Source organism: Pongo pygmaeus, chromosome 1 (genome assembly GCF_028885625.2).
Source record: "Pongo pygmaeus isolate AG05252 chromosome 1, NHGRI_mPonPyg2-v2.0_pri, whole genome shotgun sequence".
In the NCBI taxonomy this organism is placed as follows: Eukaryota; Metazoa; Chordata; class Mammalia; order Primates; family Hominidae; genus Pongo; species Pongo pygmaeus.
The window spans coordinates 138,340,683-138,366,668 of NC_072373.2; the positions used below are offsets into that span (position 1 = coordinate 138,340,683).

Below are 25,986 nucleotides of genomic sequence, written 5' to 3' on the forward strand. Positions count from 1 at the left end.
TCAGTGAAATTTGGGTTCAGTGGTGGGACCCTAGTGTCCTGAAATAGGTTTGTGCCTTTCCATTTGTGCGTGCAAAGTGTGGGTGCTGGGAGACCCAGATTCAGGATGTTTTCAGTTACTACTAACATTGTTGCCAAGTGGGATGTCTCCTTACCCCTGAAGAGGGGACAGATGATGGCTATATACAGACCAGCATGTAATTTTATGGGTCTTGGTTGTAGGCACGCTGTTGGAGTTCTTTTCTTATCTTAGTGTAAACTGATTATTGAATCATCCATTTCAGAGAATTATTTGGTCTGGTTTTAGATAATAAGAGTCTCCCTGGTAGTGTTTTGGATGACTTCATTGCTTCACAGGTCCACAGGGGCTGTTCTAAGAATCAGAAATGTTGAAATGGACCTCACTGACACGTTAGCAAAATTGGACAGCTGTTAGACTAGCATATCAGTTGCCTTGCTCACTTTGCTTTTTCGTTTGTTTTAATGAACCCCAGAAGTAGGGGGTCTAACTAATTCATATTCTGAAATCTCTATGGTAGAAATGGCTTGCATCTATATTATGAATCTTGGGAAATTCAAAACAATTTTCGTAAGGAATCTTTCCATAAAGCAAGTAGGGTTTCCCCCTCTTCCTGTAATTCATTTTCATGAAGTAATTTACAGAGTTTGAGACAATAGATAGTTTTTGCTTATCAACGATAATCTTTGGAGAACCGAGAAACCTTCACTATAACAAGGTCCAGAAAAGATTGTCCTTGTTATTTTCTGCTGATAATGTGAGCAAGGACATGCTTCCCAAGTGAGAGATAGGGAGGTGGCCTTTCCACTCAGAGGCTTTGTGCTCCTTAGAGTTGTCCATGACTTTGGGCAAAGTTGTGTTCAGATTCCCCAGAAAAACACTCAGAAGATCTGCTTTGAATTTCTTTATAAAATTATGTTTGTTGCATTGCACAGGTAACTGCAGAAGACCTAGTATGAATAGGTGTTGTAGAACAGGTTAAACCAATTAACTCTTTTCCATTTAGGGGAAGAATCAGCAATGTATGAGGGATGGTGTTACATAAGGGATGTGGCAGATCAGATTTGCTTGCATTTTCTCACACCATCAGGAATACCGAATATCCAGCACTGTTTGAGACCAGCGTGGTTAGAACAGGAACTCTTGGATTAGGCTTCATGGACCAGTTTGTGGTCAAAGTATGGGTTTCACAAGAAACTACATGTGAAAGTTTTTTTAGTTCTGAGTCTTCATCTATTAAGTTCTTCTGCTGAAAGGATGACATCTTAAGACCAGTGGTGTAATTTGTGGTTTAATTAGATGGAGCCATTTTGTTACCATTGTTGCTGTTAGAACTTTCTTACTCTTTTACAATGGGGTTCTTAATCTGGGTTAATGGGTGCTTAACGGGGAGTTCATGGGCCCTGCAGTGAATGTAATTCCCTGACATTGTCTGCAAAAGTTTATGTGATATGGATGTTTTTTGTTTGGTTTGGTTTGGTAAAGAGAGGGTTCATACATGCATTAAGTTCTCAAATGTTCCACGACTCCCAAAGATTTACAAAGAAGCCAGTGGTTTCGAGACTGGTCATTGCTGCTCCTCTGAGCTGCATCCCCTTTGGCTCTACCAGCCTTCACAGCTTGCATGGTCCCAGCGTTCGATTCCTTATTACTTATGAGCCCATAGACAAAGCTGTTAACCTGTATTTTTATGTGTAAATTTGACAAAGGATTGATGGTCAACTCTTTAAACTGCTGTTTGGATTTCCAAGCTGGAGATTTCTGGATACTCTTTGTATCATTTCTTCATGGGATATTTATTTGCTGTAGTCTGCCTCAGCTCGGCCTTTAGACCATGAGCGCTGGACAGTGTAACCACAAAAAGCTTCAGGATATTCTTATATTTGTAACTGTAGTCTACCCTGAGCTATAATTGATCCTAAGGAGGATTTTCTTTTTCTTCCTTTTCTCTTTTTTTTTTTTTTTTCCCCAGCCTGGGAGAAATTGGGCAACTTAGCCAGGAATTCTTTGAGATATTGCCGTGTGTTCTCTCTACATTTCTGGAAGCTTTTATACCATGGTTCTTTTGTTAGTTGTTTTGGTTGTCCTTTATCTTCCCTTCAGCAAGATTTACTCAAGCCGGGGAAGCATAAAAAAGACAGGTTGCTGAGGGATTAGGTGAGCAGGCGCTTGCAGGACTCATTGTCCCTGCCAAATGATCTTTTAAAGAAACTATTGGGTATTTTTCTTTGAATTTCCCAATTGTAGTGTGAATTCTTCTGTGCCAAATGGCTTTTGGGGCTCTGCCTGGACCCTGTATGCCAGAGTCAGAGATTCATCTTGGCCAGACACTGCCACATATTGAAGAGGGAGCTGTTTCCAGGAAAGCTCAGAGAGCTGTGGCTCCTAGAAATCTTTCCTTGATTGTATGAGCCAGGCCTCAGCACTTTTGACCATCTGGAAAATTTTGGATCTGAGCACCGATATCTGTCTCATAGATCTTTTTCTTCTCATTTCATGAGCTTTTATAAAAAATTCTTGTTCATTTGAAATACGTACTTACTAGTATTTTGTAGTATATATTTTGACTGAAACTTCTGCGTGTCTATGAGCTCTAAGAAGAATTGCATGCCTGAGGACTGCAAAGAAAATCTTCAGAAGGGTTGATGCAGCCCCTGCAGATATACATTACTATTCTTTGCATCATTATGGTACTCAGTAAATAGTCTTGGAATAAATAAATAGAGAAACCTTTTACTGATACATGTTATTAGTGAAAGTCAAAGTGTTGCTTTGCAGTTTTCAGGTACTCTGGAAGAAATGATGATTTCATCCTTCCTTCAGTCTCCATAGTGTGTGTGTGTCTCTTTGTTCAGTACAGTTTGAATCTTTGCTTCTGCTATTTCTATAGCATCTCCTCTTCTCAGTGGCTATCAATCTGTTTATTTCTAGATGTGGACAGCATCTCCAAAGTGTGCTGTGAGGTAGAGTCTTTACAACCAAGGAGCACATTACTTTGCTGTAGCTGTACTTGACGTCACTGTTCATCTAGTACTTTGATTTAGCGCTATGCTTATGCCAAATTTAAAAATGATCCTAGCTGTGTGCAGAAATAGCTCATGACAGTTGGAGTGTTGCTTATATTTGTATTTTTTTGCAAATTAGCCAGCTAAATTCCTTTGAACCTTTTTTCCCCCTTTAGGTAACATATAAATATATGAATTTGCTGTGATAAGTCAATATTTATTGTGTATGTTTACTTCCTGGCCTTTTGGCTAAGATCAAGTGTATTATCGTGTCTATGTTAAGCACAGTTTTTTGTTTGTTTGTTTTTGAAACAGAGTCTCACTCTGTAGCCCAGGCTGGAGTGCAGTGGCACAATCTGGGCTCACTGCAACCTCCACTTCCTGGGTTTAAGCGATTCTTGTGTCTCAGCCACCTGAGTATCAGGTGCCTGCTACCACGCCCGGCTAATTTATTTTTTTATTTTTAGTAGAGACGGGGTTTTTCCATGTTGGCCAGGCTGGTCTCAAACTCCTGGCCTACAGTCCATTTTGGAAATTAAGACATGCATTCTCAAGCTAGTGAACAAGGTGATGCAAGTTATTCATAGAATATTTTTGTGGCATTGAAAAGCAGAGAATTAAAACATTATTTTGACATTTGCTGAGTGCTTACCATGTGCTAAAGCCTGGGTTTTGAAAGATAATGAAAGTTTACTGTCTTATTTATCAATGACCTGAGAGCATATTATGATAAGTGACATTGGTCATAAGTGGTCCCTACAAAAAAAGGTAGAGGTATGTTGAGATCACAGTGGGCTGGCAGCCATTGGGAAAATGTGAAATAGTCCAGCATTTAGTGCTGTATCCCTGATGGTTATATAGACTCAGATCGTGGATCTAGACCATGTCATCCTCATGAGGATGCTAGCTGAGATGTACTGTTATTCCCGATACATCATTCAGTCTGTGTCTTTCTAGCCTAAGTCCTTTTTTGTCCTGTCCCTCCCTTATTACTTTATGGTTATCTTTGATGAGTTCACTCTGTTTAAATATGTGATTCTTGGGTCTTGCCTTCCCATTCTGTATGGAAAGCCAGTATGAGACAGACTGTATGAAAGTATCTAGTAAATATTTCCTTATATATCCCTTTGTTCTCCTATGTTCATGTTGCCCTGGGCTCATGTGTGCCAAGAGGACTTTGTTGAGTCCATGGTTTGCAGCTCCATTCACAGGTGCTTTTTAGTGATGTTAATGACAACAGTGGTGACCTGCAGTGGTCCTTGATCTGCTGTCAAAATTGGCTACAGTTTTTGTATCCATCCCATGGTTTTCTTCTGTTTTTTTTTTTGACAGGGGCTGTATACAATCACTCTTTATTCTGTGTGTCCTCTGTGCTTCATTTCTTTGGAAAAGCCCTTCAAGCTGAAAGCTGAGACAACGAAAGCCCTGGCAGCCTCCCTTGGCAGCCGCTTTCTCTCAGCTTTTGGCACTTTTCTTTGGCAGAACCCATTTCACTTTATAGAGAGGTTGGAGCTTACCTGGAGGAGAAGAAAGTCATTTCTCTGGAGATCCAGAGGGATGACCCCACCCCCAGGGGATTTTGTTTTCCAATTTTCACCTTAGTCATTTGACCTAAAGCTTAAAGCATGCCTAAGGGAAGGTAACTTTTATTCCACCTTTGCTGACTTTTTGAAAGAAAAAAATGTGTTCTGTTTATTTGTTCTTTGACAGGGAGCTAAATCATGCTTTGGTTGAGATTAGTGTGGTTGACCCATATGAAATAGCCACTTTGTAGTAAAAAATGGTCAAATATTGGCAATATCATCTGGTTCAACTTAATGTATCTTATTCATAGAATCTGAGCTAGATTATAGCTTGTTTCTATTGATAGTGAGTTGCAAAAAAGTATTCCAGAGGCTGCTCTGAGTGATTTTCATGGAAAGCCAGGGCTAAGATTTCTACCCTCTTTCTGTTGCTTCCTAGGTCACACTTCACCTGAATCCCATCTCCTCAGTCCACATCCACCACAAGCCTGTCGTGTTCCTGCTCAACTCCCCACACCCCCTGGTGTGGCATCTGAAGACAGAGAGACTTGCCACTGGGGTCTCCAGACTGTTTTTGGTAAGTGCTTAAACCTCCCCCAAACTGATCCTTAGCACAAGGATATAATGATCCTTAAACTTTGCCAAACTTTTAATAAAGGCTTACTTTCATTGAAATAATGCCAGAGTCCAAAGAGTGTTAAATTTGGAGGATGCACTTAGTGATATTTGGATGATGACATAGATAAGCATTCACAGAAAGCAGACACACCCGCCCATCTTCTGTGGGCAGAGGCTGGGGTCTAGTGCGCACGTTAGAGCAGGACCTGTCGTCATACTCTGTGTGGCCTGAGCTTTGGTTTCAGCTCTGAAACCCCCCTTGTGGCATCAGGAGCCCTGTAAATATTGTAACTGGCTACCGGCTGTGTGGTCCCTGACCACAAAATAAATATGCACGGATCCATACTATTTGTATATAACACAGGCCTAATTCCTGATATGAGGATCTGTTTGTTGAGAAAGTGACACAGTGAGCTCCAAAATGAAGTCATTTGTATTTTATTAAAAAAACAAGCTGGAACCCAGCTCTTGTGGAAAGATCCAAATATTACCTACTATTTGTAAATCATGTCCCTTTGAGTTTGCCAGAACATTCAAGTGTGCTAGTTGTGGAGAAATAGATGGATTGTTTGGATGGAATTTTTTTGGTATGATATCATGTCTGATGATGAGCAACACTGCAACTTGGTAGTGGTAATTCACGTTGTCTATTGCGAGAGCTGCAGGCTAATGTCCTAACTGCAGCGCCTGAGGCCTTAAACCTCTCTTGCCCACAAGCATCCAAAACAAGTGGAGTCCCCAGTTAATAGTTTTCCTCTTGCCTCATGAATAAACTTTGCCCAGTTAATGACTCTCAATCCAGATCTGTAGTTTCTTTCCCCTGGGTTTGAAGAGTATTTCTAAAAACTCAAAGGTTCTTGTTGAATAATGTAAGAATCCATAGTCAATACAATTATTACAATAAGTACATAAATGAATAAAAGGGAGAAAAGGAAAAGCTCATCTTTATAGTAAAATGCCGACTAGTAAATATAGAAGGAGCAAAGGAGTTAGAAAATGATCATTTTGCAACCATCATAATAAAAGTTGACTAGGCAAGAGTTATCAACAGACGCTAAATCTAGCAGAGATGGAGGGAGTTCGGGAAATAGTATATTTAGATATTCTTAAAATATCTTTTATACAAATTACTTATTAATTACACATAAAAAATAGTGACTATATGCCTTGGGGATATCCCATGATACCTTAACCAAGTGATTAAAATTCATATCAGCAACATGGGTATCCCATGATACCTTAACCAAGTGATTAAAATTTATATCAGCAACGATGGATGCTGTGTGCCTATAAATGAGAGAGAACACAGCATCACTTTCGTAGTATTTTTTGCCAGAAATGCATATAACCTGAATCTAATCATGAAGAAACGCTGACAAAACCAAATTGAATGACATTCTATAAGATAACTGGCCTGTAATCTTCAAAAGTGTCAGTCATGAAAGACAGAGAAAGGCTGGGGAGCCATTCCAGATTAAGGGACACAAAAAGACAAGACACATGTGATCCTGAGCTGGATCCTGTTGGGTAGGGAGTGGGGCAGCTGCTATAAAAGACATTAGGGAGACAGTGGATTGTATTTTATATAAATAAATTATAATTGAGCCTATAGATTAAAATATTATATCGATGTTATATTCCTTGAATTTGATAATTATGTTGTTTTTATGTAAGAGAATATCCTTAGGAAACATACTTAATATTCTTTAAGGTTAAGGGCTAAAAGGTCAGATCATTCAGGAAAAAAACATGTTGTATAGAGAGAAGAATAAAGCAAATGTGGCAAGGTTTTAAAAACTGATGAATCTAGTTAAAGGGTCTACTAGAGTCCTTTGTACTAGCAACTTTGCTGTAAATTTAAATTAATTTCAAAAGAAAACATTTAAACTCAAAAGGTACATTTACAAGGTGGGTATTACAATAACTTTATTGTAGCCTTTTCTGGGAATTGCAGCTCTTATTCTATATTAAAAAGGCCAAAAATCAAAAATTAGTAATTATTTAGTTGTTATTACTAGCACATTTATTTAGCACTTAGGATATTTCAGGTCACTAAATGCTCTAATACTTTATCTAATTCTCACAATAACCTTCTACGGTACGATAGTGTAGATCCCTTCTTATAGATGAAGAACTAAGAGTTAGAGAAGTTAAGTAGTGGCCCAAATCACATGGCTAGTTACTTGCAGAGTTGGTACTCAAACCTAGATGGGACCTATTCTACAAGGTGTTATGCTAAACTGTCTGCCTTCGTACTCATAATCACTGTCAGTCTCCTCTAATTAAAGTTACTTGTGATAGTAATAATGGCTCTGATCATAAAGTCATATGCACATTTAGCCCTCATACTGTAGAGCTATACTGTCCAATACTGTAGGAAATAGCTGTGCATGGCTACTTAAATTACAGTTCTTCAGTCCTGCTTAGCCACATTTCAGGTGCTTAGTAGCTATGTGAGGCTAGTGGCTACCACAGTGGGCAGGTTATAGAGACATTATGAGCAAAGGCAGTTCATGTCCTGGTTTGGGTCCAGGCAGTGACGTTGGGCAAATTAATTTCTCTAAGCTGGATTTTTCTCAGGCCCTCCATCATAGGGCTGTTATCTTGAGTAAGTGAGATCACATATAAAATATTTGTAGACATCACCTGCCGTTGCTGCTCTTATTTATTTCTAGTCACAGTAAAGAGCATGTGGGACGGGTGTTGAATTTGCATCTGTAATTATGAAATATCTTGTTTGGCTGGCCCCAGATCGAAAGGGGTTCTGTTTCTCTGGGCTATAGTTCCAGATGAAAGTGTGGGCTACGTATGTCATAGTTGTACTTACTGCTGCCTGGATTCTTTCTTCAGTCTGCCAGTCCATGGGTTTTGAGGGAAAATGTCTTACTCTTAGTTATTAATTTGGTTTAATTTTGCTTAAAATCTGGAAAAACTGCTTCTTGGTCATCAGTTTAGACACTAACAATGAAAGAAGGTGGCCGCTTTAGTAAACAATTGAACATCAACCCCATTTGGATCAGTCCCATGTAAGGAGATTGCAGATCAAGTAATGAGCCTAAAATTACCAACACGTGGGAGGCAGCATCAGGCGAAGTCAAGGATTTAAATTCCAGGACACCTGAACTCTGCTTTGTTGTCCAGCAGGCTTCCTTTAGGGAAAATGGTTTTTTTCCCGTCTGCACATTTCTTCATGGCCTGGAAGAGACGATGGAACATCTGTTGTTCATTCACGTTCTCACATCAGCAGACGACGAGTGATGCAAGTCCTTGCACAAGCTGGGCCACTCTCCTTGGGCAGGCTTTTCCCTTCCTCTCTGTGGCCTGAAATGAATTTTAGTGTCTGCTCATCTCCTTGACAGCCTTTGCCACAGAGGGTCTGGTGATCGATAGAAATCCAGTAGTGTGTTCTCTTTATCCGTTTATATAGTTAAGAGTTAAAGTTTGGGGATAAGATAACTAAATTATTTTACATAAAGTGTTCATCAAACACTTCAGAGGGCCCACGGGATCTCTGGAAACTCAGGCTTCACCGTTTTCATCACTGTCTTCTCCGAGGTTATCCAGGAGCTTAAGGAGCTGTGGAAAGCGAATGGGACTCTTCACTCTCAGTCCATGATGCATGTATCCTTGCCTGTTTCCTGATATGCTGCTGGAGGGTTTGCATTTCTGTCTCAGAGCTGTCTGCTGTGTACGTAGAGTTACAAAACTTTTAACTTTTTTTTTTTAATAGGGCTATGAGAAAAGTTCAAGTAATAGCATCTACTCATTTGTCAGGGTGACCTTTTTATTTAAATGGACATGTCTGTGTTGTTATGACTGCCCAAATTAAAAAAGGAAAACTTTCATAATTAATTAGGAGGGCCTTATGTTACCCAGAACATCGCAGCCACCCATGAGGGTGACTAAAAACATACTTTAATACTGGTAATAAAGGCATCTGTCTTTTTCTGTCAAATCATTTCAGTCCTTCTCACCCCCTCACAGCACAGGCAAGAAGGGAGCATGTCAGGCAGGGAGAAAGTGGGATTTAGTTTTCTTTGCAGGTGCAGCTCCTTTATCTGGTTATTCTGGTTACCTAGGAAATATGAGTGGGATGAAGAGTGACGCTTCCAGGCTGAGTTTCAAGTAGCGAATCTTTGAGTGTGAGTCACACACACACACGTGATGAAGTTGTCATGATCTTATAGTTTTCCTTTTGCAGGGTGTATGGGTGGCCCAGAGAACAATCAGAAATAAAAATCATCTTACCCTCTCAGTGTGCCATGTTGAAACTGCAAATAATCTCTTAGAAGGATCACATAAGCCTGTTTTTATTTATGCATTCATTTCTACACTGAAAAAAAAAGTAAGATAACTTAACTGGGTGATGAGGCGTGAACCTTCAACCTGAATTTGCTAAAATGATTGAGGAGAGCCACAATCTGAAGCTGTCTTTAAGGACATACTACAATTTAAATACATGGTTTCCAGAGAAAAGACAAATGGCCAAAAAACACATGAAAAGATGCTCAATATCATGAGTCATTAGGGACATGCTAATGAAAACCACAGTGAGATGCCACTTCACACTAGGATGGCTATAATAAAAAAGGTGATAACAAGGGTTGTGAAAGCTGTAGGGAAATTGGAACACATATACATTGCTGGTGGGAATGTGAAATAGTTCTGTGGAAAACAATTGAGCAAAACACATGTCCCCAAGAACTTGTCCACAAATGTCCAAAGCATCATTATTCACAGTAACCAGAAAGTGGAAACAACCCAAATGTCTATCAACAGATGAATGGATGAAAACAGTGCTATATCCATACAATGCAATATTATTTAGCCATAAAAAGGATTGAAGTTCTGATACATTCCACAACATAGATGGGTCTTGAAAACCTTATACTAAGTGAAAGAAGCCAGATGCTAATGGTCACAAATTGTATGATTCCAATTTATATAAAATGTCCAGAATGGGCAAATCTATAGAAACAGAAAGATTAGTAATTGCCAGGGGCTGATGGGAGGGGAAAATGGGGAATGACTACTAATGATATGAGATTTCTTTTGGGAGGTGATAAAAATGTTGCGTAATTACATAGTGGTGAATATACCACACCTTGTAAATGTACACAGAAACACTGAATTGTACAGTTTAAAAGGCTGAATATAATGGTATGTGAACTGTATTTCATAAAACTAGTAAGAAAACCTTGCTGCAGCACTTTTTTTTTTTTTTTTTTTTTTTTTTTTAGTCTCACTCCATTACTCAGGCTGGAGTGCAGTGGTGCAAACATGCCTCACTGTAGCCTCAATCTTCTGGGCTCAAGCGATCCTCCTGCCTCAGCCTCCCGAGTAGCTGGTACTACAGGTGTATGCCAACATGACCAGCTGATTTTTTTTGGTATTTTTTGTAGAGATAGGATTTTGCCATATTGTCCAGGGTAATCTCAAACTCCTGGTCTCAAGTGATGCACCCACTTTGGCCTCCCAAAGTGCTGGGTTTATAGGCGTGAGCCACAGTGCTGGGCATGAACTAGATTTTTAAATGTATCTTTTTACTTTATTCCATGTACCTGATTTTTTTTTTCTTTTTTTTTTTCGAGAGAGGGTCTGGCTCTGTAGCCCAAGCTAGAGTTCAGTGGCATGATCTCAGCTGACTGTAACCTCTGCTGCCTGGGCTCAAGCCATCCTCTCACCTCAGCCTCCCGAGTAGCTGGGACTACAGGCATGCACCCCCACACCCAGCTAATTTTTGCCTCTTTTTTTGTAAAGATGGGGTTTCATTTTGTTGCCCAGGCTGGTCTCAAACTCCTGGGCTGAAGCTGTCCACCTGCCTTGGCCTCCCAAAGTACTGGGATTACAGGTGTGAGCCACTGTGCTCGGCCTCTAATTTTTTTTTTTTAATCTTGCTTTATTTGTATTCCAAACTTGAGCATTCTCTCCTGCAAGGTCTGTAGACTTGGAGCCCTAGGACAAGCAGACATTTTCAAGATGAGACCCTAGTGCCTGGCTTTTAATAACCTAAAATACCTAGTCCAGAGGCCATGGCCAGCTTACTTATGTCAGGCTTAGTCACTTTGCATGCTTATAAGGAAAAAAGGGTATCTAAGATTAGAAGTTTCAAGAAATAAGCAGCTTCTTCCAACCTCATTCACTCTCGATATTACTGTGCTGTGATCTGTTTTTTTCTAGCCATTTATCATTAAAATCAGAGAGCAAATGTATATGAATGTGTGTATGTTTGAGTGGGGGATGGGGCATAGAAGGGATTTTGGTCTTTGAGGTACAATTGCTGGAGCTGGCATATAAAAATAGAGGATTAAATTAAATTAATCCTCAATTAAAGTTGAGTTTCAGATAAATAACAAATCATTTTGTTAGTGTGCCCGTGCAGTATTTGGGACATAACATATACTAAAAAAGTATTCATTGTTTACCTGAAATTCAACTTTAACTGGGTGTCCTGTACTTTATCGGGCAGCTCTACTCGGAGGTAATTCAGGTTTTTGTTTCCAGTTAACACCCTGGCCTGGGTGTTAGGAGTCCTGAGTACTAGTCTTGGCTCTGCCACTAACTAGTTATACATCATCGGGAAAAAAATCGCTTAACTACTCTCAGGCCTTGTTTCCTCATTTCTAAAATGAGGGGATTGTACTAGCTCATCTCTAAAGTTCCTCCCAGCTTTTAAACTCTGTGATTCTTTGATAGTACGACTGCTAGATATTATTTCCCAATTTAATTTGGAACAGAAACTGGCAAATTGAGCTTTGCCTATTCAGCAAATCCAAGTAAATATCAAGGCAGGGCAGTTGCAATAAATGACAGAAACTAAACTCTATACTATTAGCTTTGGGTTAAAAACAAATCAAAACTTAATCCTAATGAAAAATATAAATTAATAAATTTAAAACCAGTTTTGTATTTTCAAGAAGTAGGGAGGGATGGGTGAAGAAGCTGGAGCTGCCAACATCTAGTTTATTCCTTTTACTTAAACTAGAGGCATTAAAAAAAAAAAAGGGTCCAAATATTTTGGGCCTCTGCCACCAAACCACAGGCAGTTCTCTGCTCTGCACCGAAGTTTGGATGACTGACAAGACTCAGTGAAAAACAAGTGCTATTTGTTTTCCTGTGCCTAGTATTTAACTGGAAATCAGAAGGCTAAATTTCCAATCAGTTGCTAAATAGCCCCAGATGTGTGCTCATTGGAGCACTAGGAAGGGACATGCACAGCCCATACCACCGTGCGTGTCCAGCTGTTACCTTTTCATGAAGCCGAGTGATGTGTAACTGAGGGTTGTAGTGTCTGTCCAAAAATGCCCTAAGAATAACTCAGACATTCAAGTTTGCCTGTGGAGATGGGAACTTTTTTTAAAAAAAAATTCTGTATTCTATTGTGTTACATTAAAAAATCTGGAAATAATTTTTTTCTTTGCTAATTTCCTTCTTTCCCTTCTTTGGCAGTTCCCCCACCCCCATGTTTAGAAAAAAACACAGAATTAGCATACCGGGTATGATGGTTTATGTATGTACTTGTTCATTCATCCAACACACAGTTTTTAGTGCCTGACTGTGAACTGTGCTAGCTGTGGAGGATCTAGGGAAAACTGGGATGAATTGCCTGTCCTCAGGGAGCTTCCCATTATGTGGGAGAGCTGGTTGAAAAATTGGGAGTTGCACTTTAGTGTGCTAAGTACTATTACACTAAATAATAGTGAAAATTGGAGAAGCTGAGAATAGTAGAAATTGGAGAAAATGAGAATTCTCTTCTTCCAAATGCAATCAAGGCAGCTTCCTGCATGAGTCTGGCTCTGGAGAACAGCATGTGGCAAATGGGTCAAGGTTGCAGACACAAACACAGCTCTTGGCTCGGCCAGAAGCATTACTCCTGTATTCCAGGGACCCGGATATACCAGTTTGTGTTTTGCAGTGAGGTCTTTCCCCAAATAAATTCTCTCTTGAAGGCAGATTAAATAACTAAATGTTTCAAGATTGCTGGTGGTTCTTCTTCTTTTTTTAAATGTCTCTTGTGGAATGACTCATTGTGTCCTGTGGGATATTCCAAGTGGTTGTGTACCACGCATTTTTATTCCAGAGTCTGCTCATCTGTTGGTTTTGTGGCTTGTCCTTAAGAGCCTTAATTATATGGGTCTTGATCCTCTCATGAACTAGGGTCAGTCAACTACCCTAGTTCAAACAACTCATTCCTGTTTCCTAGGAATAGGAGTTTTTGGCCCTATTGTGGCCATTGAGCTCTTCCTAAATGTCACTATGGCAATTAGAACATTGGAAGGAGCCCAGTTTCAACTGGTAAACCTGGTCCAGAAGGGGTTTTTGAAAGACTCCCTGGGATTTATTCTAACTTGCTAGGTTAAGGCTGGTGAATGTTGTGAGTGAGTGAATGGCCTGTGGCCCCTGGGAGATTTGCCTGGGTGTATTTTTCCTGAGGAAGACATACTGTCCAGGAGGGTTCACGCAAGTGTAGACTTTTCCTGGCTCTGGCTGAACTTGTGTCATGTCTGTGTGCAGGCATAGGTCGCAGCCCTGTGAAGGCTTTGCTTTCATTCAACAAATTGAGGTCAAATAAACTCACTTTCACTGAGGAGGCAAGGTTGGTGTTTCTTCGTGTGGAGTCCCATGATGTCTTTTAAGGCTTTATTGTCTAAGGCTAATCTGGTAATCGGATGCATCTGCCCTTCCCAAGTGTTGGGCAATTGTATCAAATGTCACATCTCTGGTGCCCTTTGTTGATGTGGTGGCCAGCCTCCAGAGAGCTGTTTGGTAGAAAAAGTGACTGTTTTGTTAAGGGAGGTTGCAGAATATTTTATTTCCATGTAATAGGAGGGGAAAAAAAACCCAACTGTCTACCAGGAGACTCTGGGAGGCTGACTTGACAGCTGTGGCTGTGCCTTGTTCCTCTCACAAATTATAGACAGTGATGCCCTTGGTAAGGGTTCTCCACAGGTGGCCCACACTCCCCATCTCAGAAAGCAACTCCAGGATGGTCCAACTCCTTCCTGGACACAGGTTGTTGGGTTTATTTGAGGCAATTTTGTTCTTGCACCTCGAGTCCACATTATCTAACTCTAGCTTGGAAGCTACTTCTGATTTCTGCAGGGGAGGAAAGAGTCCCTTTAGCCTTCTAATTTCTCTGTCTAGGATAGACTTTGCTTTTCTCAAGATCTGCTTTTGCCTTTTGTTCCTAATACTGTATCCTTAGATGGCCCAGGGTCTTTGTTGCAACTGTGGGTCCTTAGTGCCACTGTGCTAGGGAGTCACTATTGGTTTGCCTCTGCCTTGTCTCACTGAGGTGGTGAATGACACAGTGTATACCTGGAAGTCAGGGGGTCATCCATCTGCCACCTCTAGCAAAAGTCTCATAGTCCATTTGATTTCTGGCCTTTCCATCTTTATCATGGAGAGCCTGTTCTTGAGATTCTGTTGGTTCTGGGTGATACAGATGGCAGGGTGATGTTCAGAGCTGCTGTTTGGAGCCAAGCCTGCCCCAATCCATCAAAACAGGGTTTTTATATCCTTTTCTTGCAGTTTGTATAAGAAAGCTATGGTCCTGCCATAGTGAGGAATGACTCGTGGCCTGTCAACCTCAGCATCTGTCAGACAAATCTCATGGCCCGATGTGAGGATACATACACATATGTGTATGTTTAACAAGCACTTCTAGTGTGTGCCATGTGTGAGGTACTCTTCTGAGTACTTACATGTATGACCTTAGTCTTCATAATAAGCCTGTGAAGTAGGTGCTTTTGTTGTTTTTGTTTTAAGATGAGGAAACTGAGACAAAGAGGTTAACATGTACCTGGTCCCATAGCTAGTAAGTGGGGGCTCTAACCCAGGGACAGTGCTTAGTAAGTACTCAGTAAATGTTAGCAATAATAATAATAATAATAATACTTTCCAGAATGGTAAATGGGGACCTCATTGGGAACAGTCACACTGCTGACTCGAGGGCATGACTATGATTTTATCTCTAACTCTGGCCTCCAGTCTGGAGCCACTCATGACTGTCCCAAGAACAGGGCTTCAGAATTGAACCCATAGAGCCAAATCAGGGCATCGCATCAGGTGAGCAAACCTCTTGTTTCAGCAAAGTGTTTTATGCATGACTTATTTCAGTACTGGGATCTAGATCATATCAGTATTTCACTTGGATAAGGATTTTAAAACTGTTTCTTGACCCCTTTCCCAAGAGCACTTTCCTTCTGGGGTCTCAGTTGGAGTGTTTCTGGATCAGCTCCACCAGGATGCCCTAATATCTACATCTGTCCTGAACCCTGTGGGGACCATTTGTTAATTGATGCTAAATATGTTCAGTTCAACCTTCTTTGCTTTGACCTAGGAGACCACCTTGATCATCTTCAGAGACTTCAATGTAGACTGCAAAATGGGTGTGGCCTGCTTAAGAGGGCTCTGCCTTTGCTTCAGAGCTAATTTTAGGAAGCTCAAAGGAGGCTCCAACCACAGTTATTTTGGGCTAGAGGCCTCACCTCCATTCTTGCCCTCCAAGGAAATCCCCTTTAGAACCTTTTTTCCCAAACTGTTGTTAGGTCTGTGGTTCCTGGGCCAGAATATGCGGCTCTATTTCTCCTAGGGCTTGCACCAGCCATTCCCAGGAGCTATCAGTCAGCATTTATCTAGAGAAACAGAACCAGTCGGGGACATATATGAAGAGATTTATTACAAAGAATTGGCATATGCTATTGTGGGGACAGGCAGGGCAATCAAAGTCTGTAGGGAGGCCTTCAGGAAGGGTAACTCAGGCATGAGCAGAAGCCGCTGTCCACAGGTGGAATTTTTTCTTCCTCAGGGAAGCCTTGGGTGTGCTCTTGATGGCTTTCAATGGATTGAATCAGGCCCACCCAGATTATCTGATACAATCTCCCTTCCTTAGTGCCACCTGATTATGGAGTTTAATTGCATCTACAAAATACCCTCACAGCAACGTGTAGATGAGTGTTTGATTGTATAGCTGGGGAAGATGGCCTAGACACGTTGACATATAAAACTGACCATCACAGAAATTTTTAAGATCCTTGAGCAATTTGTTGTTGTTTACTCTAACTTGATTTCTAGCCAAGTAATTATTTCGTTTCTTTAACTGTTTCATTCCTATTTCTATCTGTCCCTTCCATTCCGTTCCTCTCCACTCTGACCAGCACAGCTCCTGAGATTGCTGGGGAAGAGGGGACAGAGAGGGAAATAACCCACCAGGAGAATCTCTGCAAGTGGCGGTGAAGGGTGGGAGCCCCCTGCTTTGCCTCACTGCTTTTCCTTTTCACTCTCCTCTAAGCCTGGTGAGTGTTCCTCTGTATTTGCCTACCCAGCCTTGGTAGAAAGCTTGCCCTAAGACACCCAGGTCTTTGCTGACCTGTGAGCCAGTCAGTTCCCTCACCAACGGGAGATGACCTTTCCAGGCAGAGTGTCCACCTTCCCCCAGTGGAAAGAGCATCATTTTTAGAGTCCAGCAGACAGTTTGAATCTGCACTCATTTCTTGCTAAAGGTGTGTAATCTGGCACTTTATCTAATTGCTCAGAGCCCCAGTTTTTTCCACTATCAGATATGAGGATTCAGAATCCATGTGACATGCACTTAGGAAGTGTGCAGCCTGAGCTTTTGTGATTAATATCATATTTCCTAGTGTTTTATTAACATGAGGCTGAGGGAAGTGCGTGTCTACCCTGCACTACTGATTTCTGAGCCTGTTAGCTGACTCTTCCACAGCGATGGAATAGAGAGAGCTCTAGAGTGAGAAACCAGGTCTTTGGTTCTATTGTCAACCCTGTTGTCTGCCAGCTGTGTGCCTTGGGTAGATCCTTTGGCTTCTGTGAGCTTCAATTTCCTTCTCTGTAAAATGGAATTGAGATTATCAGCCTTGATGAAGAAAAACTCTACAAAGAGAATTCTAGGAACATATTTGGAGCCAGGCATTTGTAAAAATCAGTTTTTGCTCTTGAACTTGACTTGGCAGATTGGATGTAACTTAGAAGAAAAAAAGAGTCTTCCCTCCTGTGGGGTTCTCCAGGAGCACATTTGGAGGACAAAATGAGATAAAGGAATATGGCAAGTAATAGTAATGATACCAACATTTTATTTTTTTCCTGAAAAACATCATTTAGATTGAAATGCACTTTGAATTTGGGGGTAAGCTCTTCCATCAGGCTAACATTGGCAGATGAGGAAGGGTAAAGTTAGGAGTCTGAAGAATTTTTTGTAAAGCTGGACAGGATTCCTGTGTGGCCTTGGGATTCTACTTTGGAAAACTATATTAGAAAGCAGCTTGTGCTTCATCAGTTTGGTAACTTGTGGGGTCTTAGTTTGTTTTTCAGATGGAATGACATCTTTTGCTTCTCTTTGTGTATATACACACTCACATGTACTGTTGTTCTGATAACGTTTCCATGGGAGATGAGAGTATTGCTTTTGTACTGGCTCATGTTCAAGTTTGTGCATGTTTGTGTTTGGAGGGCAGCATCTCAGAACTTTCCTCTTGGACGTGTGTAAACATGCAGGGTGTTAAGAACATGGGGCGGTTTCAGTCATTTAGGTTTTTTTAAATATTTCAGCAAAAATTAAGAACAGGATGATCATCATGAATGTTTTGAGAAAAAGTAATAGTCAAATATGTTTTAAGTCATTTTATTGGAAGAAAGTAATCTGGTTTGGGGTACTAAATAAAATCACCCAAGAATTTTTAAATGGCTGCATGGATTTGTGTTTCATGAATGCATGATTGGCAGATACTGTCGTCACATGGCTCATGAATATGTAGTTTTGCAAATTATGAACCTAGGTTCACAGGCATGGAAATTATTATTTCTTTGAAACGAAGCTTTTTTAAAAGGCATTGAGTCATGATATATGTTAATAGAAAACATGTTTCAGATTGCATTTCACATCACATGGCTTCAGAGGAAATAGGCAAGTGGGGTCCTCCCAGGAATTGGGTAGAGAGAACGTGTGATTTTCCTCTTTTAGAATGCTGGGTTCAGTCTTCATTTGGAAGGTAAATATTTCAATACTGTTCCAGTATGTTTTTTTGTGTGTCCAAAATACATAAAAGCATAATCTTCGTAATGCCTTTCTGTGTGGGGGCTGTGATGAGTTCTAGGGCCAATCTGTAGATCCCACTTAAACCTAAACTGAGATTCTTGAGGAATACCTATTCTCCTTTACCATGTGTCTTTTCCCCCGGAATTGAGCCAGCAAGTTCTTGGCATGGCAGGTGTTTCTGAAATATCAGTATGTTTTTCTTTGCTTTCTTTGTTTTCCTTGTTTTGCTCTTTCTATTTTCCTAAGCAGGCAACTCCAAAAAGAGATTTGTTTGTGCAGGAGTCAGGAAAAGGGAAGAGGAATACTGAAAGCTGGGAGTAGGGCAGGAGAGAAGAGGGGGAGGAGTCTATTTTCATTGTGTAAGTGTTGAACTTCCACCAATGCCAAAGTCACGGACATGTGTGCAGTTGGATGTGTGAGTTAGAGCAGCCCCAAGGGCCTGTAACCTGAATAGCAGGCACTCACCCAGCTGATAACTCAAGTTCCAAGTAGACCACAGCTGAGTTGTAGGGGATGTGTGTGTGTGTGTGTGTACGCGTGCGTTTGAGATTCCTGGAACAGATTTCCTCTGAGATCTCAATAGGCTTTTTCATTATCATTGGGGAGCTATGGTTTCTCTTATTTCACAAGGCCCATTTCTTCCTTTTGAGATGTGCAAGGAGATGACTCCATCCATGACTTGGCTTTACACTCTCCCTCTTGGCTTTTTATCATCAGTGCAGAGGAGAGATTCTTGCTTGTTCTTCAAACAGTCTCATTCGAGCTTTATAAAGGTTATTGAAGTTTACATAATATTCATATCTATGGCCTAGAACAATGTTCCTCAAGTATGCGTCAGAATCATGAGTGGTAGAGGGAGGATTATAATGTAGTTTCCTACATTCCTACCTCCCACCACCCTGGAGTCTGCATTTTAATGTACTTCTGTCTGAGGATCACACTTTGGGAAGCGTTGGGCTTGAGATGTTTTCTTGAGATTGATTTATGTTGAGACCAGACCAAGAAGCAGATGGATGGATGGACATGATCAGTTCATAAACATGTTCCTTTCTTAGGGTCATATTGGAGGAGGCTCTAGAGAAGCACTGTCCAATAGAAATATAATGTGAACAATATATGTAATTTTAAGTCTTCTATTGGTGCATTTAAAAAGTAAAAGAAGGCTGGGCATGGTTCCTTATGCCTGTAATCCCAGCACTTTGGGAGGCCGAGGTGGGCAGATCACCTGAGGTCAGGAGTTCGAGACCAGGCTGCCTAACATGGTGAAACCCCATCTCTACTAAAAATACAAAAAATTAGCCGGGCATGGTGGCAGGTGCCTGTAATCCCAGCTACTCGGGAGGCTGAGGCAGGAGAATCGCTTGAACCCGGGAGGCAGAGATCGCAGTGAGCTGAGATTGCGCCACTGCACTCCAGCCAGGGTGATGAACGAAACTCCGTCTCAAAAAAAAAAAAAAATAAGTAAAATTAATATTAATGACACTTTGTTTAACCCAGTAGATCCAAAATAATATCACTTAAACATGTAATCAATCAATGAAAATTAATGAGATAGTTCACTTTTTTCTTGTGCTAAGTGGTATGCATTTTACATTTATAACACAGGTCAGTTTAACTAGCAACATTTCAGGTTCAGGTACTTGATGGTGCCATGTGGCCAGTGGACACTACATTGGATAACACAGCTGTGGAGCAATGATGCTTTCGCTAACCCCCTGGCAGACACGTGGTTGCTCATGGCACTTGTTCCCATTTCTCCACTGCTGCTGAATATGACCTCAGAATCCTTCTCGGCACAGAACCTTAGGCAGGCACTGCCAGTTAATTGGACATCAAGATTTATTTTATTTATCAAACAAATACTTAACAAGTATCTTTTTTGTACCCAACACTTGGGATATACCCATGGACAATGCACACTAAGATCCCAGCCTCTGAAGGAACTTTCTAGTGGAAGGAGTTGGGCAATAAGCATATTATATGGCATTTTAGAAGGTGACAAGTACTGTAGAAGTAACATGTAAAGTGGGTTTGGGAGAATCAGAATTCCTAGAGGGGCTGGGTGGTGGGGTTGTAAATTTAAATGGGCCCATTGAGAAGGTAACATTTGAATAGACTTGAAGGAGGTTGAGGTGAAACTTAAGATGAGACTTAATATCTACTTTTGATCTAGGGTGGCCTGAAGTTTCCTCAAGACTTCATCTGGGAGCATTCTTTTTGGGGTAGGGGTCAAGGAGGCAGGAGGATGGGGATAGGGCAGTGTGGCACCATCCACAGCAAGTTCCTCTCCTCACCACTGAAGACTAAACCAATGTCGGGGAGGCCCAGAGAGAGGCTGCAATGCAACCTGCCAGGCAGTGAGTCAGCAGATGTGCTAAGTGCTAAAGCAAAGAACCTCAGTGCCAGGAAAATGGTGTCTGTGCCCATTAGCTGGGACTTGTGCACTTCACTCAGGCTTGGGAGATCAACCTTGAGGCTTCCGTGGATCCGCTGAGGACTTTAAGAGTTAAAGCTTAAAGACAGGTGTGGAAACAAAGGGCTGGTTGCCTCTTTGGCTTGGCTTTTTTCATGTAGTTTTGGATGAGGTTGTTGAACCTGATCCAGAAAAAATAATAAACTTGGCTGTGGTTGCCTAGCCGTAAGTTCTTGTAATAAAACTCCCAGCAATTGGCAGATAGAGTAATGTTCTGCTCTTTAAAAAAGTCTGGTAGGATAACCTGAATTTCAAATACAAATGTTGTGCATGGTTCAAGTAGGGAGGAGCATTCAGGAGAGTCCAGGGTGCATCTCAGCATCCCAGGATTTGTTAGACTGGAAAGTGCTCCACGGTTCCCCTTCAACAAACCTTTACTAGGGATTGGGACCCTTGGAGCCCAGTGCTCTGCTCATTCCCACAGGAAGACATTTGTCATGTCAGGGAATGTTAGAGGATTGGGTTTTAATTAGCAAGCAGGAGGAAAGTTCATTGGGTTGTGGGGAAGACATAGAATTACTAAATATGCTTTAATAATTGGTTTTTAGGTGGAGTTATTAGGTGAAAAATCAAATCATTAGCTTTAAAGCTTGGCCAAAAGCTCATTTCCTGGGCAGTAAGGGAAGCAATGAGTTTGGGTAATGGGAATGAATAAATTATGGTGTATCCTTTCCTATAGGTAACAACATTGAGCTTTCATTCAACAAGCAATTATTGGGTCCTTGCTTCCTGCCCAGCACTATGCCAGGCCCAAGGGATTCAGAATGAACAAGGTTTTTTCTTGGCCCTCGAGGTGTTGCTCTTTGTCAAATGAGGGTGGCAGGTATGCTGACAAATAGTTGCAGTCCATGTGAGAGAGGGATGGACTAAAGGTCTGTACAAGTCACTTGTGGGCAGCTCGTTGTGAGGAGAGTAGGGAGCCTGGGAGGCTTCACAGAGCAGGTGATACTCCTGGACACAGAACGGTTTGCCATGGGCGCAATGTAGGATAGAGGGGTTCAGGCAGGGTGCAGGGTGTAAAAAGACCCAGGAGTGTGTGGCAGCATGACGTGTTCTACAACTGTCAGTAGTTCTTGGGTATGTGGGAGAGTGGCGTGAGATGAGGGTGGGCAGAGGCACTTCAGTCATGCGCCATGTTAAGATGCTTAGGTGCCATTCCACTTTATCATGTGTTTACTTTTTAGAAGGATTACCCAGGTGACAGTGTGGAGGAGGGGTAGAAGGAACAGGAATAGCGGCTGGGAGGGTAGGAAGTTATTGCAACAGTTCGGTTGAGATTATAAGGACCCGAAATGGGACACTGTTGTGGCAAGCCTCCAGGGATAAGGTGGAAGATGGGGCATGGAATAAATAGTCTCCTCCTCTGGCACATAGCTCCTCCAACCCTCATCATCTCTGAAGTGCTAAGTACCTTTTTGTATGCTGGTGAGATGACTGGTGGCTGGGGCTCCTGGATAGCCTCTGGATGGGGGCTGGTTGCCAAGGGAACCAACCATGTGATTAGAGGTTGGAACTTTCAGCCCACCCTTCTGAAGGAGGGGAGAAGGGCTGGAGATTGACTTAATCATCCATGGCCAACAGTTTTATCAGTCATGCCTGTGGAATGAAGGCTCCCCAGAAATCCCTGATCTGTGGGGTAGGGTTTGGAGAGCTGCTGGTTGGTGAGCATGTGGAGGTGCCGGGGCGTGGGAGAGTGGCACTCTCCGAGAGGGCACAGAAGCTCTTTACCCCTTCCCCATACCTTGCCCTATGCATCTCTTCCATCTGGCTGCTATTCCTGAGTTTGTGTCCTTTATCATAAATGAATAAACTTAAAAGTATTTCCTTGAGTTCTGTGAGCCATTCTAGAAAATAATTGAACCTCAGGGTCATGGGAACCTATGATTTATAGCCCGAATGTCAGAAGCATCTGAAGAGGGGCAGTCTTGTGGGACTGAGCCCTTAATCTGTGCGGTCTGACCTATCTCCAGGTAGATGGTATCAGAATTACATCGAAATACACAGCATCAATTGGTGTTCTGAGTTGGAGAATTGATTGGTGTGGGAAAAACACCCAGACATCCGATGTCAGAAGTAAACTATTGAGAGTGGTGTGAGCACAGAGAAAAATAGATTGTTTTTCTCCTATACACTCTTGCAGTTATTTTCCTTGCAATGATGATTGCAACCCTTTCTCATATTAGATAAAACTATTTTCCCTACATTTCTTATGTGTTTTGCTATTCTCTTTATATCCTACATTCTTCTACAAGCCAGACTCTGATAAGGGTGCTACACCATGAAAATTAATGCAGTGTCTGGAGCATGGACTGGTAGACTAGAGGAATGACCTGGAAATATCTTGTCTTCATTTCAGCAAATGATATGATTTGGGTCTATGTCCCTGCCCAAATCTCATGTTAAATAGTAATCCTGTGGCCGGGCATGGTGGCTCAGGCCTATAATCCCAGCACTTTGGAAGGCCGAGGCAGGTGGATCACCTGAGGTCAGGAGTTTGAGACCAGCCTGGACAACCTGGTGAAACCCTGTCTCTACTAAAAATACAAAAATTAGCCGGTCCTGGTGGTGGACGCCTGTAATCTCAGCTACTCGGGAGGCTGAGGCAGAAGAATCAATTGAACCTGTGAGGTGGAGGTTGCAGTGAGCCAAGATCATGCCATTGCATTCCAGCCTGGGCGACGGAGCGAGACTCCATCTAAAAAAGAAAAAAAAATTGTAATCCCAGCTGGGTGTGGTGGCTCACGCCTGTAATCCCAGCACTTTGGGAGGCCGAGGTGGGTGGATCACCTGAGGCAGGAGTTTGAGACCAGCCTTGCCAACATGGTGAAACCCGTCTTTACTAATAATACAAAAATTAGCCAGATGTGGTGGCATACGCCTGTAATCCCAGCTACTCGGGAGGCTGAGGCAGGATAATCTCTTGAACCTGGGAGGTGGAGGTTGCAGTGAGCCGAGATCACGCCATTGCACTTCAGCCTGGGTGACAAGAGCAAGACTCCATCTCAAGAAAGAATAAAGAAAATAAAGTAAATTGTTATCCCCAGTGTTGGAGGTGGGGCCTGGTAGTAGGAGGTGATTAGATCATGGGGGTGGGAGGGTTTCCTCTTTTGTGCTGTTCTCGTGATAGTGAGTGAGTTACCGTGAGATCTGGTTATTTAAAAGTATGTAGCACCTACCCACTCCCTCTCTTCCTCCTGCTCCTGCCATGTAAGTCATGCCTGCTTCCTCTTCACCTTCCACCATGATTGTAAGTTTCCTGAGGCCTCCCCAGCCATGTTTCCTGTACAGCCTGTGGAACCATGAGCCAATTAAACCTCTTTTCTTTGTAAATTACCCAGTCCCAGGTATTTTTTTATAGCAGTGCGAGAATGGACTAATACAGCAGAGTTCTTGGCAGGTTGTAGCATGATGCCCTTACAAAGATGAGGAAGGTTCTGTGAGGTTCCTTCGTAGCTGGTTGAACAACCTGGAACCCCAGCAAGGACTGCTAATGGCTCAGGTTAGTGTGGGAGTGTACGTATGAGTCACAGACTTCAGCCTTGTCTTGGTCAACTTCTCAGGGATTTAGATGAAAGTGCAGAAGGTGTGCTATAAAATTTAGTTATTTATAGCTAATAAAATAAGGATTTTTACGTGGTCTCTTCAGACTTGAAATATGGGTCTAAAGAATAATTATAAGACTTTGCATTTATTTTGGGAGAATTATGGGTGTGAGGGTACGATAGAAAAGCCTCGAACTGGTGAAAAGACCTGGGGGTTAGGTACCGTCATCTCTACCATCCTTCTTGGTGTGAGTGACCACTGTTTCTCACCTGAATTATCCCGGAAGTCTACTAATGATCTTCTGCTTTTTGTCTCCCCTTAGACTCAACATAGCAGCCAGAGCCATCCTGTGAAAACATTTGGTAGATGTTTCAATAGTCCTTACAACAGTCTACAAGGTCCTGTTGGGCCTACTGGTCTCCTCTGGGACCTGTGTCCTACCAACCTCCCCTCAGCCCTGTGTCCTACCAGCCTCCCCTCAGCCTTGTGTCCAGCCACACTGACCTCCTTGGTCTTCCTTCACCATGTCAGACCTTACACTTGCTGCGTCTCAACTGTGAATGCTTCTTGCCCTGATGTTTGTGTGGTTTGTTCTTTCGTCTCCTTTAGGTCTTTAACTTCTCAGTGACTTTATTTTGCTCCTCTGGCTGTCTTATTAGACTTTAATCTCCATAAAGGCAGGGAATTTTGTCTGTCATGTTCTCCACTGTGTCTCCAGCGTGGAGAACAATGGAGTAGGCAGGCACTCCATAAATCTTTGTTGGCTCTATGTTTAAAGCATATATTAGTGTATTAGGCTGTTCTTGCATTGCTAAAACTAAATACTTGAGACTGGGCAATTTATAAGAAAAGAGGTTTAATTGGCTCATGGTTCTGCAAGCTGTACAGGAAGCATAGCATCAACATCTGCTTCTGGGGAGACCTCAGGATGCTTTTACTTATGGAGGAAGATGAAGCAGGTGCAGGCAACTTACACATGACAAAAGCAGGAGCAAGAGAGAGAATGTGTGTCGGAGGAGGTGCCACACACTTTTAAATGAGCAGATCTCACGTGAACTCAAAACGAGAGTTCACTTATTACCAAGGGGATGGCCCAAGCCATTCATGAGGGATCTGCCTGCATGATCCAAACACCTCCCACCAGGCCCCATGTGAAATGTTGGGGGTTACCATTCAGCATGAGATTTAGGTGGGGACAAATATGCAAACCATATCAATTAGTAAATATGAGATCATAGCAGGGTTCAGCTGATGCCAAAGCTAATGCGGATGCTTCATGCAGTGTTCATATATATAGAGAAAGAGATTTATTATAGGAATTGTCTCATGCAATTATGGAGGCTAACAAGTCCAAAATCTGCAGAGCCAATTCCCCAGTTCCAGTTCGAAGGCCTGCAGGCCGCTGTAGCACCGGGAAGAGCTGATGTTCCAGTTTGAAAGCCATCAGGTAGAATTCTTACTTGTGAGAGGGTCAGCTTTTTGTTCTATTCAGGCCTTCAACTGATTGGATGAGCCCATACACATCAGGGAGAGAAATCTGCCCTACTCAATGTACTAACATTTAAATCTCATCCAAATGCATCCTCACCAAAATACCCAGAATAATGTTTGGCCAAATATCTGGGCACCTGTGGCCCAGTCAAGTTGACACATAAAGTGAACCATCACAGTATGCTTCTCAGACCATACTTGGAGACCTTGAATCTTGTCCCGACACCATCTTTCAGAGACTATCCTGTTGACGCTCTGACA

The 25,986-nt window shown here is 42.0% G+C and overlaps 1 protein-coding gene and 1 pseudogene across 8 annotated transcripts in view; both read left to right on the top strand.

Annotated features, from left to right (window-relative positions):
- The window catches only part of TGFBR3 (transforming growth factor beta receptor 3), a 205,369-nt gene that overhangs the window by 122,013 nt on the left and 57,370 nt on the right, over window positions 1–25,986 (top strand). For all 8 annotated transcript variants that reach the window (XM_054476513.2, XM_054476518.2, XM_054476526.2 and 5 more), the window contains exon 4: window positions 4,986–5,123. In XM_054476513.2, coding sequence (XP_054332488.1) covers window positions 4,986–5,123 — 138 coding nt within the window. The remainder of the gene's footprint in view (window positions 1–4,985; window positions 5,124–25,986) is intronic.
- On the top strand, window positions 3,253–3,399 carry LOC129022804 (U2 spliceosomal RNA; annotated as a pseudogene).